The 18856-nt window shown below is 41.6% G+C and overlaps 1 protein-coding gene across 2 annotated transcripts in view; it reads right to left on the reverse strand.

Moving 5' to 3' along the window:
* Positions 1-237: 237 nt before the first annotated feature.
* The window catches only part of EHF (ETS homologous factor), a 93686-nt gene continuing 75067 nt past the window's right edge, over positions 238-18856 (reverse strand). For both annotated transcript variants that reach the window (XM_040328091.1, XM_040328090.1), the window contains 3 exons: positions 18593-18664; positions 3953-4148; positions 238-1150 (listed from right to left, as the gene is read on the reverse strand). In XM_040328091.1, the coding sequence (XP_040184025.1) occupies positions 1051-1150; positions 3953-4148; positions 18593-18664 (368 nt within the window). In that variant the 3' untranslated portion in view covers positions 238-1050. The remainder of the gene's footprint in view (positions 1151-3952; positions 4149-18592; positions 18665-18856) is intronic.

Raw genomic sequence — 18856 nt, forward strand, 5'->3', positions numbered from 1 at the left:
CAGGCAAAACAGAAGACTCATAATAAATACCGTATTTATTGGCGTATACCGCGCACTTTTTTGCCCTGAAAATCACTTTTATTTTTTATATTACTTTATTATATATTCTCTCTCTCTCTCTCTCTCTCTCTCTCTCTCTCTCTCTCTCTCTCTCTCTCTCTCTCTCTCTCTCTCTCTCTATATATATATATATATATATATATATATATATATATATATACTATTCATTCTTGGTTCACTTATGTATTGTTTTCTGCTCAGTAAGGTTTGGTTCAGGAAAACTCACCAAACCATGTGCCTTCTTAAAACTGTTACCATAAGGGTGGAAGTGAGCAATTACGTAAAAGGTAATTGTATGCTTTAAAATTACAAGTACTGATCACTAAAAACATCTGAACGCAATCATTTGGAGGGGTGTTCTCTTACTTTTAGCCATATAGTAGGTGTGATGGTCAGGTGTTCACAAACCCTTGTCCCTATAGCATAGAACCAGTATGCACTTGGGACTTGGAGGTCCCCCTTTCATTGAGATGCATGCATTGTCTTGGCCAGAGAATCACTAAGCAGTAAAGAAAGGTTGTAAAAGGATGACCTAGGAGCCTGTACCCCATGCAAGGAAATGAGATCCTCTTACTTCTATCTTGACAGGTTCCCTAGAAATGTAAGCCTATATGATTACTGGTGGAGGGAGATCTCCTGTCTTGAACTCCAGATAGAAGTGACCTTGTTTGGTAGCAACCTCTGCCCCACTCCATCAATATCAATAAAACAGAAAGCTGTTTTGGGTGGAAATGGTCCTTAAACAAAGTTCCCGTTCCCATTACAATTAATTGCATGTTCTTATTTCCAGTCGAAAAGTCTTTAGGCTGCTAGAATGATGCAGCAATATTTGGTAAGAAGGCCCCAAGTCACAGAAAAACTGTGTACATATACTTTTCCCCCAAGTAAGAGAAAAAGAACTCCATTGGCGTTACGTCTTCTGTGTTTTCTCCAAAGTCTTCTGAGTTCACCATATAAATAAATAAGTTCCAGTTTTTTTAGGGATGCAATTCAACTTTCATTTTCCCTCCAGCCGCGAGCATTTTTCCCAAACTTGTAGACCAGCCGTCTCCCATCCACACGTTCTAGGATCTCTCTTTTGTAGTAGTATCTGGTAAAGTAATAAGAATGAATGGTAAAGTGGGCAGTTTAATGTGTAACTTTGGGCAAAAATCAAATAAATGTATATACTGTATATATATATATATATATATATATATATATATATATATATATATATATATATACACACAGGGCTTTTTTTCTCACACAATAGGTGCAGGTACTCCCCCCTCTCCCCCGAGCCACTTCTTGTCTCTGCCTCCTACCCACTTCTGAGCACCGTCCCTTGCTTCGATCCCGTACCCACCTCCCAGTTCTGTCCCTTTTAGAGAATACAGAAGCAAGTATCATTTTATGGTGAAGTAACTAGTATGGAGTTGGTTAGTGATAGCAAGAAAAGCAGTTAAATATATCCCCTGCAGCCAGCGACAATACACCACCCAGCAACAGTAGTTCCCATAACCACAATTGACCCCCCCCAGCAACAATAGATCCCCCAGCAACAGACCCCTCACAACAAAAATCCCCCCCCCCAGCTACAATAGATTCAGTCTAGCAGCAATAGACTCCTCCCTCAACAGTAGATGGTTCCCAGCAACAATAGTTCAGGAATCTTCCAGTAATAATAGATCCTACAGCAACCAGAATCAATAGATCCTCTAGCACACCCCAGTACCCATTGCCATTACATACATTCAATGCTAGAGGTTCTGGAACTGCGTTCCCCCACGTTCCTGCTAAAAAAAAAGCCCTGTATATATATATATATATATATATATATATATATATATATATATATACACACACACACTATATAACACCAAAAGTATTGAGACACCTGCCTTTAAACGCACATGAACTTTAATGACATCCCAGTCTTAGTCTGTAGGGTTCAATATTGAGTTGGCCCACCCTTTGCAGCTATAACAGCTTCAACTCTTCTGGGAAGGCTGTCCACAACGTTTAGGAGTGTGTCTATGGGAATGTTTGACCATTCTTCCAGAAGCACATTTGTGAAGTCAGGCACTGACGTGAATGAGAAGTCCTGGCTGCTCTAATTCATCCCAAAGGACTTCCATCGGGTTGAGGTCAGTCCAGCCTAAGAGTTCCCTTCACTGCAACTAAGGGGCCAAGCACAACCCCTAAAAAGCAGCCCCACAGCCCACACCATAATCCTCCCTCCATCAAATGATTTGGACTACTGCGGCAGGATGGACCTTTAGAGCACCTGCACATGATTTTTTATTTCGGGTCTGGAGGGCGCACACACGCCGCCGGTGACCCGATCACGCTGTGATTGGACACAGCAGGAGCCAACCAACCGTTTCAGAGGCAGACAGAACAGAACAAGGCAGATCGCCGTTCCGTGACAGCAGAAGACAGAGATCTTGTATTTCTGCTAAGCAGAAACAATGATCTCTGTCTTCTCCCTAGGGACACATTTAACCCTTTGATTGCCCCTGATGTTAACCCCTTCCCTGCCAGTGTCATTAGTACAATGACATATTTTTTAGCACTGATCACTATATTGGGGTCACTGGTCCCCAAAAAAGTGTCAAAAGTGTCACTTAGTGTCCGATTTGTCCATCGCAATGTTGCAGTCCCACTATAAGTCACTGATCACCGCTATAACTAGTAAAAAAAAAAAAATCAATAAAAATTCCATAAAAATATACAATAGCTATAACTTTTGCACTTATTGGGATTTTTTTAAACTAACATATGTAGCAGAAATACATATTGACCTAAATTGATGAAGAAATTTGATTTCTTACATTTTTTATTGGGTATGTTTTAAAGCAGAAAGTAGAAAATATCGTTTTTTTTTTTTTTTTAAATTGTCGGCATTTTTTTGTTTTTAGCTCAAAAAGTAAAAACTGAAGAGGTGATCAAGTCCCACCAAAAGAAAGCTCTATTTGCGGGGAAAAGAGAACATACATTTTTGTTTGGGTACATCGTCGCACGACCGCGCAATTGTCAGTTTAAGTAACGCAGTGCCGTATCACAAAAAATGGATGGGCCAAGAAGGGGGTAAAACCTTCAGGGGCTGAAGTGTTTAACTCCTGGGTATCTACCTAACACAAATAATTCTTTTTGGTGGACTGTCTCTTGGAATTTGTCTTTACTATTGCACAGTGAGGGTAAGCTAATTGTATTTAACTTTATAGAACCACTTTTTATTTTCAGCATTTTAAAGTTCCTCCAAAAATGTCCTCTACAATGCTTCTTGTCTGTATGATTGTTAAGAGCTTCCCCAAATCCATAGGCTTGACTACTATTTTTAATAGGCAGGAAGGAGAAGAGCACATAAAGGATGGCATTAAAGTGGAGGTCCACACAAAAAGTGAACCTCCGCTTTTTGGAAACCCTCCCCCCCTCCGGTGTCATATTTGGCACCTTTCAGGTAGAGGGGGATGCCGATACCTGTCTAATACAGGTATTTGCTCCCACTCCTGGGAATAGACTCCAGCGGGAGTCACGGCCCTTCGCGTCACCCCCGCTGTCTTCTGAGAAACACACAGGTCCCAGGAGACAGTGGGGACCAATGATGACGCGCCGCGCTACTCACACATGCGCAGTAGGGAACCGGGCAGTGAAGCCGCAAAGCTTCACTTCCTGATTCCCTCACGAGGATGACGGTGGGGCAGCCGAGAGACGAGCGATTGCTCGGCTTCGGCTGCCGACATCGCGGGCGCCCAGGACAGGTAAGTGTCCATTTATTAAAAGTCAGCAGCTGCAATATTTGTAGCTGCTGGTTTTTAATATATATTTTTTTGTGTGGGACCTCCGCTTTAGGATGCAGCCTGAAAAGAAAACAGGAATACAAGCAACAAGATGATCTTCCTCTTACCTCATGGCACGGCTGAGTTTCTCATATGTCATACTGCTGTTGTTTTTCTTTTTCCCCCAGAGCTGAGCTACTGCCTCGGACTTTAGAAACCGAAACACTCCTTCTGATCGGTCTTCCCATCGTATCAGTCCAGGGTTCTTGTCAGGTGTGAGAAGAATGTCTCGGATGAACTCCCAAAGATGTGTTCCGCGAGGGTCTGAAGAGAGAAGCACATTGTCAGTGAGATAAGACATTCACCAAGCCAAAACCCATGAATTTGGTGCGTACATAATGTGATTTGCAAATTAATTTCTTTAGCATAGGTTTGCAACGCTTTGGTATCTATAGATAAAAATAATACACCTCACTAACCGATCCGTGACTGCTGCTCCTCTCTGCCAATCCCTTCACTGTCTTCCCCTACCCCACCGTGTAAAAATTCAAAATGCTAACCACAACATACAAGGCCGTTTCCAACATCACCCCCATCTACATCACCAACCTCATCTGCAGATATCGCCCAAATCATCCCCTCCGCTCCTCCCAGGACCTCCTGCTCTCTATCTCCCTTGTTACCTCCTCACATGCTTGCCTTCAGAACTTCTCCAGAGCCTCTCCCATGCTCTGGAACTCCCTGCCCCGGTATGTCCGATCAGCTCCTACCCTGTCCACCTTTAGGAGATCCCTGAAAACTCATTTATTCAGGGAAAACTATCCTACATCTACCTAACAACTGTCCCCGAGCCACCCCCATCAAATCATTCTCTGCAGCTATTACCTTTTGTACCACCACCCCTTCCCTTTAGAATGTAAGGCCCATGAGCCGGGCCCTCCTGTACCTTCTCTATTGAACTGTACTGTACTGTGTTGTCCCCATGGCCGATCCGCCCTATAGGCTCACTATGCAAGCCACTTAGGGCCCCGCAAAGCCGCAGAGGGCCCCCCAAATTACTAGAGGCCCCACCTGGTGAGAAGTCATTTTCGGCCCCTCACCCCGCTTCTCAACTCGCTGGCTGCATGGGAGAAGAGGTAAAAAGTCAGCACCCCCCGCTTCTCACTTTAATGTAAGATGCTATTTCCGACAGCAGAACACCCCTTCCCTCCCTCCGCTTCTCAACTTTAATCTTTATTGTGACATGTCCCCCCGCTTCTCAACTCTTTAATGTGACATGTCATTTTGCTTAGGGCCCCAGGAAGGTCAGGATCGGCACTGGTTGTCCCCCCTCTACTTTGTAAAGTGCTGCGTAAACTGTTGGTGCTATATAAATCGTGAATAATAATAATAATAATACAAAATTATTTTAAATAGTTTTAATGACTATTGCTTAGCTGAAAAGTCTTTCCTGTGAACTAATTCCTTGGTTCATGACTCAGCTTCATATGCGCTGCAGATTAAAGACTGTTGGTTGTGAGTGTCACCGGCGCAAAAGAAAATAAATAAATAAATAAATGTGAACTGTGATCTGCTGCAGTACTGTGTGCCCTTAGTGGGGGTCAATAGTGCTCTAAGAAGAAAAATGTTACTGCGCTGATCTAATTATCCAGAGGTATTTAATCTCTGGGAATATGGACATAAGTGAAATATCAGGGCCACAATGTACCCAATCTTAAGTGTGAATAACCTGAATACAAACAATAAAAAATATAAGAAATATATGAGACATACAAATGTGACACAGTGATTTCAAACTTAAATCATATATCTAGATCAGTGTGTCAGCATACAATCCATATGCCACAGTGCTTCTATGAGAAAAATGGCTGTTGCTGCTACTGACCAACCAAATAGTGAAAACAATACGAAAGATATTACAAAAAAATATATTATATATATATATATGTGTGTGTAAAAACCCAATATGCGGTACGCCAACTGCACCGTGAGTTGTCCAATAACCAATATTGGAACAAAATAAAATAAATATCAATAAAAGTGAAATAATTATCAAACAACCATACAAATGTGCAATGTGCTGGCTGCACTTAAAAATAGTCCAAATGACAGGCAATCTTGCTCTTATACAATAGGTTCCAGCAAACACAAGGTTCAATGTTGGTAATGCTGTATACAGGAAAGTGCCGCTATCTCTTCCACCCGACAAAGATGTGCCACCATCACCAATGGTTAAAATCAACACTCACCAGACCCCAGATATTATTAGGCTCCAAAGTGGTGTCTTTTCTTTGTCGGTCAGTGGGTGTTGCCTCCTTTTCCCTTTTACAAGGTGTCATCAATTCCTCAAAAACAAGGGGCTCATCATGGTGTAGTATATTAAAATATGTATTTATTTAAAAAAGGTAAAAAAATATAACACTTACAATATAAAGTGCCTCTGACCGGCACTGAGTGTCTTTGGCAGTGTCAACCGTTAAAAGCCGCTGACCAGCATTTAAGTGGCGTCCTAAGAGGTGTGCTTGCCCCGCTGTGCTCCGCATGTATTGCTACAAGGGGTCCGTGCGCGCTGGTGTGCTGCACCCTCAATGTGTGTGTCCAAACAGCCTCTACGCGTTTCGCTAGTTGCGTCGTCAGGAGAGCTGTGGACACTACTGTTTAGGCTGTATTTATACCCCTGTGGATTCCCTGAAATGCTGCAAGGTAGTCACAGGAAACAGGAAGTCTTCCGGCCACCATCTTAGCTGGTGGTGCAGGAAGTTCCTGTTCCACCATTTTGGTTCCTGGATACCTGGCTTTTTGCCAGTCCTGGCCATTCACAGGAAACAGGAAGTCTTCCGGCCGCCATCTTAGCTGATGGTGCCGGAAGTTCCTGTTCCACCATTTTGGTTACTGGATACCTGGCTATTTGCCAGTCCTGGCTGTTGTTACTGGGTGTCAGCAATAAAAATATAAATATAAATATGCCCAGCAGCCAGGGTGGCTGTATGTGTGGGGTGCTATGTGCGCTGCTACCTGCGTTCGTTTGTGCACCACCCCCCACCCCCGTGTGCGGGCGCTTGTCGCCCTGTGTGTTATTCCCTGTATTATCGCCGCAACCGGAAGTGCTTGTGCGGCCACCTTGCCTCCGTTACCGGAAGTGTCCGTTCCGCCATTTTGGTTACTGGCATCCTGTGTTAGTCTATGCCTATTTTAGGTAATGGCTAATTCCCCACACAGGATGTAATATTGGTTATTTTAGCTACTGGCAATAGTCCCTGTGTAGCAGTCACCGTCTCTGGTTGACGCTGCCAGGGACACTTTACAAAAAACAACATTTTATCACCTATATTACTGTAAGTGGTCAAAAACTGTGTTTACTAAAAGTTTTATTTACTAAAAATTAATCAAACACCATGAGGCCATAAAAAGCAGGAAACAAATACAGTTTTCATTTTTCTGCTGCTATATTTTAACTTTTCTATATAAACCCTTCTCAGTGTATATCATTACTGATATTTTAACCCTATATAATTAATACGCATACTCGTTGGTTTCTGATACTTGATGGTAGGTGATCCATCATCAAGTGATCTAGTGCTGTTTCTTAGATGCTGTTTCTTAAAGGGGAACTGCTCTAATTGCATACATACTAGAAATATTGATGTTATCAACTTATTAATGGAATGCTTAGGGGGAATGAAATGCGGAATACTTAAAACATCAAAAATCTTCCAAAAAACAATTTATATCTAATTCCACATTCATTCCCTTAGGCTTTAATGTGTCCAATCTAAAAATCCACTCAGTTTCGTTCCTCGATACTTCCCTTCTTAAATTTATGTTCCTCCAATTCTGTTCAATTTTATCTATGGCATAAAACTTCATTTTACTGGGGTCTCTGTTATGTTTATTTCTGAAGTGTAATGACACACTATGATGTATATACCCTTTTTTGATATTTCTAATGTGTTCTCCCATTCGCACCGAGAGTTTCCTTGTGGTTCTGCCCACGTATTGCAGCCCACACTCGCACTCTATTACGTACGTTACGTGTGTGCTGCTGCACGTGATCAGTTTACCCACTTTAAATTGTTCATTATTGGCGTGAGATTGAAACTGGTCAACCTTTCTTGATCCTTTTGTGGTGCGACAAGGTTTGCATCTTCCGCACCTATAAAAACCCTTCTGGTCAAGGAAGGATATCATCTTTTTGGGTGGGTCCGGTACATTTTTAACCAAGGAATCTCGTATTCTCTTTGCTCTTCTGTACACAAATTTTGGTCTAGCTGGTAAAATTGTACTGAGTTGTGGGTCTCCCAAAATAATGGGCCAGTGTTTTCTAATGATGTCTTCAAACACTCTGTAGTCTGCATTGAAACCCGTTATGAAGGTGACATCATTCTCTTTAGGGGGTGCAATTACTCTCTTTTTTAGCATATCATCCCGGTTCAGAGATCCAACCTCCAATCTAGTTTGCTCCAACCTTCCTCTATCATAACCTTTATTAGCAAACCTATCAATTAAGATGTTTGTCTGTGTCTGATAGTTGGCCATAGAGTTACAATTTCGTTTTATTCTGATGAACTGGCCTTTGGGTATAGCCCGCTTCCACTGCGGATGGTGGCAGCTTCCGAATGGTATATAACCGTTACGGTCGGTTTCTTTAAAGTGTGTTTTCGTGTGCAGTTCACCTTCGACCTTGAATATTTCCAGGTCTAAGAACTGGGTCACATCAGGTTGTACGTTTACCGTGAATTTAATTTCATAGTGGTTGGCGTTGATATGCTCTATGAAATTACTTAATTGCTCGCGATTCCCTTTCCAAACGATTAGGATATCGTCGATGAATCTTTTGTATATTTGTATGTGTGGCCAGCATTTTCCGAATATTTCCTCGTTTTCCCACTTATTCAGGAAAATGTTGGCGACACTTGGAGCGTACTTATTCCCCATGCCAACCCCCTTTATTTGGCTATAGTACTTATGGTTGTGCCAGAAGAAATTGTTCTTCATGGCCATCCGCAGACCTTCAAGTATAAACCTTCTTTGTTTTAATTTGAGTTCCGAGTGTTTTTTTAGAGCCCATGCCACTGCTGCCAGTGCATCTGCTTGTTTTATATTCGTATATAGAGACTCCACATCTATGGTTATTAATAGTGTGGAGTTATCTACAGGTACCTGTTTCAGTGCGTTTATGACGTCTTTGCTATCTTTAATAAATGATTCACCTTTTGCTGCCAATGGCTGTAGGAATACATCTAAGTACTCTCCAAGTCTTGAATGAACAGAGTTTATGCCGCTTATTATTGGGCGGCCGGGAGGTTTCGATTTATTTTTATGTACTTTTGGTACCTGATAGATCACTGGTATTCTGGGGGCCTTAGGTAGTATGTATCTTCCCTCTTTTTTGTTCAAAATGTGATCCGCGATCCCTTTGTTTAGAAAATCTCTCAGTTTATTTTTTAGTTCTTTATTGGGGTTCTTTTTTAATAGTTGATAAGTGGTGATGTCATCAACTAACCTGTTTAGTTCACTCGCATAATCTTGTTTGGTCAGGATGACCAGCCCCCCCCCCCCCTTATCTGCCGGCCTCACCACTATGTTTTTACGTTTTTCTAGTTTTCTTATCCCTTGCCATATTCTATCTTGTTTGATGTTTTTCTTTGGTTTGATATTTTTTATTTCCTTTTCCACCATCTTTTTAAATACTTCTATATGGTGGTTGGAACTGATTTTGGGATTAAAAGTGGATTTGTTTTTTAGTTGACTATGTGCGTATTCAGGGGTACTTGCCTTATGGGCATTCTCCCCTTTCCCCTCGAAGAATTTTTTTAGGTTTAATTTTCTTATAAATTTTTGCAAATCTATAAAAGTTTCAAAACTGTTAAAGGCCCTGCTTGGCGCAAACTTAATGCCCTTGTCTAATACCAGTAGTTCCTCCTGGGAGAATTCAATGTTAGTTAGGTTGAAGATCCCTTCACCTAACCCACCCTTTTTCTTTTTGCTTCCCCCTCTGCACCCTCTCCTTCTTGGGGGTTGTGATTCCACCCCCCTCTGCCAGTCTGAAAAACCGGCATAGGTGGTCTGAAAGACTCCCCCCAGTCCCTCCACCCACCAGCTAAGATGGTGGCCGGAAGACTTCCTGTTTCCTGTGACTACCTTGCAGCATTTCAGGGAATCCACAGGGGTATAAATACAGCCTAAACAGTAGTGTCCACAGCTCTCCTGACGACGCAACTAGCGAAACGCGTAGAGGCTGTTTGGACACACACATTGAGGGTGCAGCACACCAGCGCGCACGGACCCCTTGTAGCAATACATGCGGAGCACAGCGGGGCAAGCACACCTCTTAGGACGCCACTTAAATGCTGGTCAGCGGCTTTTAACGGTTGACACTGCCAAAGACACTCAGTGCCGGTCAGAGGCACTTTATATTGTAAGTGTTATATTTTTTTACCTTTTTTAAATAAATACATATTTTAATATACTACACCATGATGAGCCCCTTGTTTTTGAGGAATTGATGACACCTTGTAAAAGGGAAAAGGAGGCAACACCCACTGACCGACAAAGAAAAGACACCACTTTGGAGCCTAATAATATCTGGGGTCTGGTGAGTGTTGATTTTAACCATTGGTGATGGTGGCACATCTTTGTCGGGTGGAAGAGATAGCGGCACTTTCCTGTATACAGCATTACCAACATTGAACCTTGTGTTTGCTGGAACCTATTGTATAAGAGCAAGATTGCCTGTCATTTGGACTATTTTTAAGTGCAGCCAGCACATTGCACATTTGTATGGTTGTTTGATAATTATTTCACTTTTATTGATATTTATTTTATTTTGTTCCAATATTGGTTATTGGACAACTCACGGTGCAGTTGGCGTACCGCATATTGGGTTTTTACACACACATATATATATATATAATATATTTTTTTGTAATATCTTTCGTATTGTTTTCACTATTTGGTTGGTCAGTAGCAGCAACAGCCATTTTTCTCATAGAAGCACTGTGGCATATGGATTGTATGCTGACACACTGATCTAGATATATGATTTAAGTTTGAAATCACTGTGTCACATTTGTATGTCTCATATATTTCTTATATTTTTTATTGTTTGTATTCAGGTTATTCACACTTAAGATTGGGTACATTGTGGCCCTGATATTTCACTTATGTCCATATTCCCAGAGATTAAATACCTCTGGATAATTAGATCAGCGCAGTAACATTTTTCTTCTTAGAGCACTATTGACCCCCACTAAGGGCACACAGTACTGCAGCAGATCACAGTTCACATTTATTTATTTATTTATTTTCTTTTGCGCCGGTGACACTCACAACCAATTGTTTTCTCCTAAATTACCGCACGGGCAGCATAAAATGGAGGTCTTCTCATTCCTGGCCAGCAGAAGGTTAGAAATGGGAGACCCATTTGAAAATACAGATGACATCACCACAGTCAATCTGGAACAAAGGTTCAAACAGTTAAAAAACTTAATGGACAAACAAATAAGGGTATGGTGGGACATTACAACCTTGGAAAAATACAAACAAGCCCACATAACACCGCGTAGGTTAAGGTGGGATTTAGGACCCAATGATGGGCTAACAGAGGAGGGCCTAACACAAGTTTGGTATAACTTTTTTAATGGATGTGAAAACAAATTATTGGACATTATTATTGATAGAAGAAAGATAAAGCTAAAGAAAATTGAAACAACCATTAACGGCCTTAAAGAGAACATGACCCCACATAGTAGCACTGATGATTACAGCACCAGAGCTAAAAAATTGCAAGATTTCCTGACTAAATTAGATAATGAAATCAAAAACAAAAAGGTTAAAAAATACCAACGAGATAAGAAAGATTATGCAGCAGGGAAAATTTATAGCTGGCAAGAGAATGATACAATACCCAATTCGAATAATACATCCCTTAATGACGAAATGGAAACGAACGATACGCAGGGTGCAAGCACCTCCCAGGGGAAAATTGAAACTACTAGTGTGAAAAAGAAAGCAGCCACCCCGGCTGTTAAAAATAATGCACACAAATCAACCCCAAATAAAAACCAACAAGGGGGACCACCTCCACCACCACCACCCCAACAACACTCCCACCCCCCTTATTATGGCCAATACTCCAGGCCCTGGAGGGGAGGCCAAAGGGGTAGAGGGAGAGGATACTATGGCCAAAACTATGGGCCACCCCAATGGCAGGGGGAATGGAGGGACTGGGGGGAGTCTTTCAGACCACCTATGCCGGTTTTTCAGACTGGCAGAGGGGGGTGGAATCACAACCCCCAAGAAGGAGAGGGTGCAGAGGGGGAAGCAAAAAGAAAAAGGGTGGGTTAGGTGAAGGGATCTTCAACCTAACTAACATTGAATTCTCCCAGGAGGAACTACTGGTATTAGACAAGGGCATTAAGTTTGCGCCAAGCAGGGCCTTTAACAGTTTTGAAACTTTTATAGATTTGCAAAAATTTATAAGAAAATTAAACCTAAAAAAATTCTTCGAGGGGAAAGGGGAGAATGCCCATAAGGCAAGTACCCCTGAATACGCACATAGTCAACTAAAAAACAAATCCACTTTTAATCCCAAAATCAGTTCCAACCACCATATAGAAGTATTTAAAAAGATGGTGGAAAAGGAAATAAAAAATATCAAACCAAAGAAAAACATCAAACAAGATAGAATATGGCAAGGGATAAGAAAACTAGAAAAACGTAAAAACATAGTGGTGAGGCCGGCAGATAAGGGGGGGGGCTGGTCATCCTGACCAAACAAGATTATGCGAGTGAACTAAACAGGTTAGTTGATGACATCACCACTTATCAACTATTAAAAAAGAACCCCAATAAAGAACTAAAAAATAAACTGAGAGATTTTCTAAACAAAGGGATCGCGGATCACATTTTGAACAAAAAAGAGGGAAGATACATACTACCTAAGGCCCCCAGAATACCAGTGATCTATCAGGTACCAAAAGTACATAAAAATAAATCGAAACCTCCCGGCCGCCCAATAATAAGCGGCATAAACTCCGTTCATTCAAGACTGGGAGAGTACTTAGATGTATTCCTACAGCCATTGGCAGCGAAAGGTGAATCATTTATTAAAGATAGCAAAGACGTCATAAACGCACTGAAACAGGTACCTGTAGATAACTCCACACTATTAATAACCATAGATGTGGAGTCTCTATATACGAATATAAAACAAGCAGATGCACTGGCAGCAGTGGCATGGGCTCTAAAAAAACACTCGGAACTCAAATTAAAACAAAGAAGGTTTATACTTGAAGGTCTGCGGATGGCCATGAAGAACAATTTCTTCTGGCACAACCATAAGTACTATAGCCAAATAAAGGGGGTTGGCATGGGGAATAAGTACGCTCCAAGTGTCGCCAACATTTTCCTGAATAAGTGGGAAAACGAGGAAATATTCGGAAAATGCTGGCCACACATACAAATATACAAAAGATTCATCGACGATATCCTAATCGTTTGGAAAGGGAATCGCGAGCAATTAAGTAATTTCATAGAGCATATCAACGCCAACCACTATGAAATTAAATTCACGGTAAACGTACAACCTGATGTGACCCAGTTCTTAGACCTGGAAATATTCAAGGTCGAAGGTGAACTGCACACGAAAACACACTTTAAAGAAACCGACCGTAACGGTTATATACCATTCGGAAGCTGCCACCATCCGCAGTGGAAGCGGGCTATACCCAAAGGCCAGTTCATCAGAATAAAACGAAATTGTAACTCTATGGCCGACTATCAGACACAGACAAACATCTTAATTGATAGGTTTGCTAATAAAGGTTATGATAGAGGAAGGTTGGAGCAAACTAGATTGGAGGTTGGATCTCTGAACCGGGATGATATGCTAAAAAAGAGAGTAATTGCACCCCCTAAAGAGAATGATGTCACCTTCATAACGGGTTTCAATGCAGACTACAGAGTGTTTGAAGACATCATTAGAAAACACTGGCCCATTATTTTGGGAGACCCACAACTCAGTACAATTTTACCAGCTAGACCAAAATTTGTGTACAGAAGAGCAAAGAGAATACGAGATTCCTTGGTTAAAAATGTACCGGACCCACCCAAAAAGATGATATCCTTCCTTGACCAGAAGGGTTTTTATAGGTGCGGAAGATGCAAACCTTGTCGCACCACAAAAGGATCAAGAAAGGTTGACCAGTTTCAATCTCACGCCAATAATGAACAATTTAAAGTGGGTAAACTGATCACGTGCAGCAGCACACACGTAACGTACGTAATAGAGTGCGAGTGTGGGCTGCAATACGTGGGCAGAACCACAAGGAAACTCTCGGTGCGAATGGGAGAACACATTAGAAATATCAAAAAAGGGTATATACATCATAGTGTGTCATTACACTTCAGAAATAAACATAACAGAGACCCCAGTAAAATGAAGTTTTATGCCATAGATAAAATTGAACAGAATTGGAGGAACATAAATTTAAGAAGGGAAGTATCGAGGAACGAAACTGAGTGGATTTTTAGATTGGACACATTAAAGCCTAAGGGAATGAATGTGGAATTAGATATAAATTGTTTTTTGGAAGATTTTTGATGTTTTAAGTATTCCGCATTTCATTCCCCCTAAGCATTCCATTAATAAGTTGATAACATCAATATTTCTAGTATGTATGCAATTAGAGCAGTTCCCCTTTAAGAAACAGCATCTAAGAAACAGCACTAGATCACTTGATGATGGATCACCTACCATCAAGTATCAGAAACCAACGAGTATGCGTATTAATTATATAGGGTTAAAATATCAGTAATGATATACACTGAGAAGGGTTTATATAGAAAAGTTAAAATATAGCAGCAGAAAAATGAAAACTGTATTTGTTTCCTGCTTTTTATGGCCTCATGGTGTTTGATTAATTTTTAGTAAATAAAACTTTTAGTAAACACAGTTTTTGACCACTTACAGTAATATAGGTGATAAAATGTTGTTTTTTGTAAAGTGTCCCTGGCAGCGTCAACCAGAGACGGTGACTGCTACACAGGGACTATTGCCAGTAGCTAAAATAACCAATATTACATCCTGTGTGGGGAATTAGCCATTACCTAAAATAGGCATAGACTAACACAGGATGCCAGTAACCAAAATGGCGGAACGGACACTTCCGGTAACGGAGGCAAGGTGGCCGCACAAGCACTTCCGGTTGCGGCGATAATACAGGGAATAACACACAGGGCGACAAGCGCCCGCACACGGGGGTGGGGGGTGGTGCACAAACGAACGCAGGTAGCAGCGCACATAGCACCCCACACATACAGCCACCCTGGCTGCTGGGCATATTTATATTTATATTTTTATTGCTGACACCCAGTAACAACAGCCAGGACTGGCAAATAGCCAGGTATCCAGTAACCAAAATGGTGGAACAGGAACTTCCGGCACCATCAGCTAAGATGGCGGCCGGAAGACTTCCTGTTTCCTGTGAACGGCCAGGACTGGCAAAAAGCCAGGTATCCAGGAACCAAAATGGTGGAACAGGAACTTCCTGCACCACCAGCTAAGATGGTGGCCGGAAGACTTCCTGTTTCCTGTGACTACCTTGCAGCATTTCAGGGAATCCACAGGGGTATAAATACAGCCTAAACAGTAGTGTCCACAGCTCTCCTGACGACGCAACTAGCGAAACGCGTAGAGGCTGTTTGGACACACACATTGAGGGTGCAGCACACCAGCGCGCACGGACCCCTTGTAGCAATACATGCGGAGCACAGCGGGGCAAGCACACCTCTTAGGACGCCACTTAAATGCTGGTCAGCGGCTTTTAACGGTTGACACTGCCAAAGACACTCAGTGCCGGTCAGAGGCACTTTATATTGTAAGTGTTATATTTTTTTACCTTTTTTAAATAAATACATATTTTAATATACTACACCATGATGAGCCCCTTGTTTTTGAGGAATTGATGACACCTTGTAAAAGGGAAAAGGAGGCAACACCCACTGACCGACAAAGAAAAGACACCACTTTGGAGCCTAATAATATCTGGGGTCTGGTGAGTGTTGATTTTAACCATTGGTGATGGTGGCACATCTTTGTCGGGTGGAAGAGATAGCGGCACTTTCCTGTATACAGCATTACCAACATTGAACCTTGTGTTTGCTGGAACCTATTGTATAAGAGCAAGATTGCCTGTCATTTGGACTATTTTTAAGTGCAGCCAGCACATTGCACATTTGTATGGTTGTTTGATAATTATTTCACTTTTATTGATATTTATTTTATTTTGTTCCAATATTGGTTATTGGACAACTCACGGTGCAGTTGGCGTACCGCATATTGGGTTTTTACACACACATATATATATATATAATATATTTTTTTGTAATATCTTTCGTATTGTTTTCACTATTTGGTTGGTCAGTAGCAGCAACAGCCATTTTTCTCATAGAAGCACTGTGGCATATGGATTGTATGCTGACACACTGATCTAGATATATGATTTAAGTTTGAAATCACTGTGTCACATTTGTATGTCTCATATATTTCTTATATTTTTTATTGTTTGTATTCAGGTTATTCACACTTAAGATTGGGTACATTGTGGCCCTGATATTTCACTTATGTCCATATTCCCAGAGATTAAATACCTCTGGATAATTAGATCAGCGCAGTAACATTTTTCTTCTTAGAGATTAAAGACTGTGACCATATTTCCTGAGGCTGATTTTCTAAAGACAAATAGACTGTTCACTTTGCAAGGGAAATTGCACTTTGAAAGGGAGTTTGCCCCAAAGCCTAATAAATGTGGTGAAGGTTCACTTTGCAAAGAATACCCAATCACGTGCAAGGAAAATTATAAAAAAAACAGCATTTTTGCTTGAACATAATTGGATGTTGAGAATGAGGCCTCGTACACACAACCGTTTTCCTCGACAGAATCCATCAAGAAACTTGGTGGCAGAGCTTTTTTGCCGAGGAAAACGGTCGCGTGTACGTTTTTCTTCGAGAAAACTGTCAGGGAACTCGACGAGGAAAAAAGAGAACAAGTTCTCTTTTTCCTCGACGGGAGTCTCAATTTCCTCGTCGTGTTCCTCGTCGGGCCGGTTTTCGACGAGAAACACGTTCGTGTGTATGCTAAGAAACCCGCGCTTGCTCAGAATAAAGTATGAGATGGGAGCGCACCTTCGGTAAAAGTAACATACTGAAAAGTGCAAATCGTCTCTTACCAAACTTTTACTTAACACGCAGTAACATGAGATTAGTAAAAGAAGCCCCAAGGGTTGTGCCAGTGGAATCAAACTTCCCCTGCCGTTGTATGTGTTGTACGTCACCGCGTTTGAGAACGAGGAGATTTGGTCTTGACCATGTGTATGCAAAGAAAGCTTGTCAAGTTTCTCGACAAGCCTAACAAGGAACTCGTCGAGGAAAACGATGGGTCTTTTCCGACGAGTTCCTCGGTCGTGTGTACGAGGCCTAAGAGTTTCACCCCATTCACTAAGTTCTGGGGAAAATTCCCTGAAGTGCAACTGTCCTTGCAAAATGAACAATAAGACAAGTATATGCGCAAATAACTGAACATAATTTGCAAAATGAACAGCCTATTTGCCTTCAGTACATCAACTTCTGAGAACATTTACTGGGTCATAAGTTTGCCTCCTGAAACACAACTTTTTTCTTTTCTCCTTGTCAACCGAAGAGTCTTTGGCCTTGATTTACTAAAGATAAATAGGCTGTTTACTTTGCAATGGAATTTTCAAAGAGCTTAAAAAATTTGTTGATATTTCACTTTGCAAAGAATACCCAATTATGTGCAAAAAAAAAAAACCCACAAAAAAATGTATTTCCATGATTGGATGATGAAAATTAGCAGAGCTTCAGCACTTTCACAAAAAATTCCCTTGTATGTAATTAATCAACTTTGTGTTCTTCAAGGAATTTGCCTTTCAATGACAAACTGTCTTTTTCGGCACACAAATTTCCAACAGTCAGGCCTCGTACACACGACCGAGGAACTTGTCGGAAAAGACACATCGTTTCCCTCGACGAGTTACTTGTCAGGCTTGTGGAGAAACTTGACAAGCTTTCTTTGCGTACACACTGTCAAGACCAAATATCGTCGTTCTCAAACGCGGTGACGTACAACACATACGAGGACAGGGGAAGTTCGATTCCACTGGCACAACCCTTGGGGCTGCTTTTGATAATCTCACGTTACTGCGTGTTAAGTAAAAGTTTGGTAAGAGACGATTTGCACTTTTCAGTCTGTTACAGCGTGGCGAATGTGCTATCTCCATTACAAACGCTACTTTTACCAAAGGTGCGCTCCCGTCTCATACTTTATTCTGAGCATGCGCGAGGAACACGACGAGGAAATTGAGACTCCCGACGAGGAAAAAGAGAACTTGTTCTCTTTTTTTCTCATCGAGTTCCTCGACAGTTTTCTCGATGAAAAACGTACACATGACCGTTTTCCTCGGCAAAAAAGCTCTCCCACCAAGTTTCTTGATGGATTCTGTCGAGGAAAACGGTCGTGTGTACGAGGCCTCAGTTACAGTATATGGATGCCTGGTTTATCATTGCAGAGTCAGACCAAGTACGAGCTCAGGGACTGATACTTGAGTTGTGAATAGGTAGGTCAGATATTGGGTTGGTGCCAAGTCTCAGTTTAACGTTAAATCTGACAGTGGCTTCTCCGCCCCTGCACCTTGCACCCCCCCGATCAGATCTCCGGTGTACATTTTTTGGCAGGTGAACAATCACTCACTGTGTTTCTTTGAGCCTGTTCTCTGAGGATAGACCTGCGATTTCTTCACCTCTGATTCTGGGTATGTTGAACCTAAACAAAAAGAAACACCATTGTTGTCTGATAAGCTGGACTGTGCCAAGGATGGCGTAATAGGGACTGTAGAAAGTCTTGTACAGAATACAAAGGGTCACTTCAGGTATCACACAGTAAAGCATGCTCAACCCCCCCCTGCAAACTATTGCAACAGCTATCTTCCAATATGTCTTAAATATGTGTGTCAAT

The sequence above is a fragment of the Rana temporaria genome, chromosome 11 (genome assembly GCF_905171775.1).
Source record: "Rana temporaria chromosome 11, aRanTem1.1, whole genome shotgun sequence".
Classification (NCBI taxonomy): Eukaryota; Metazoa; Chordata; class Amphibia; order Anura; family Ranidae; genus Rana; species Rana temporaria.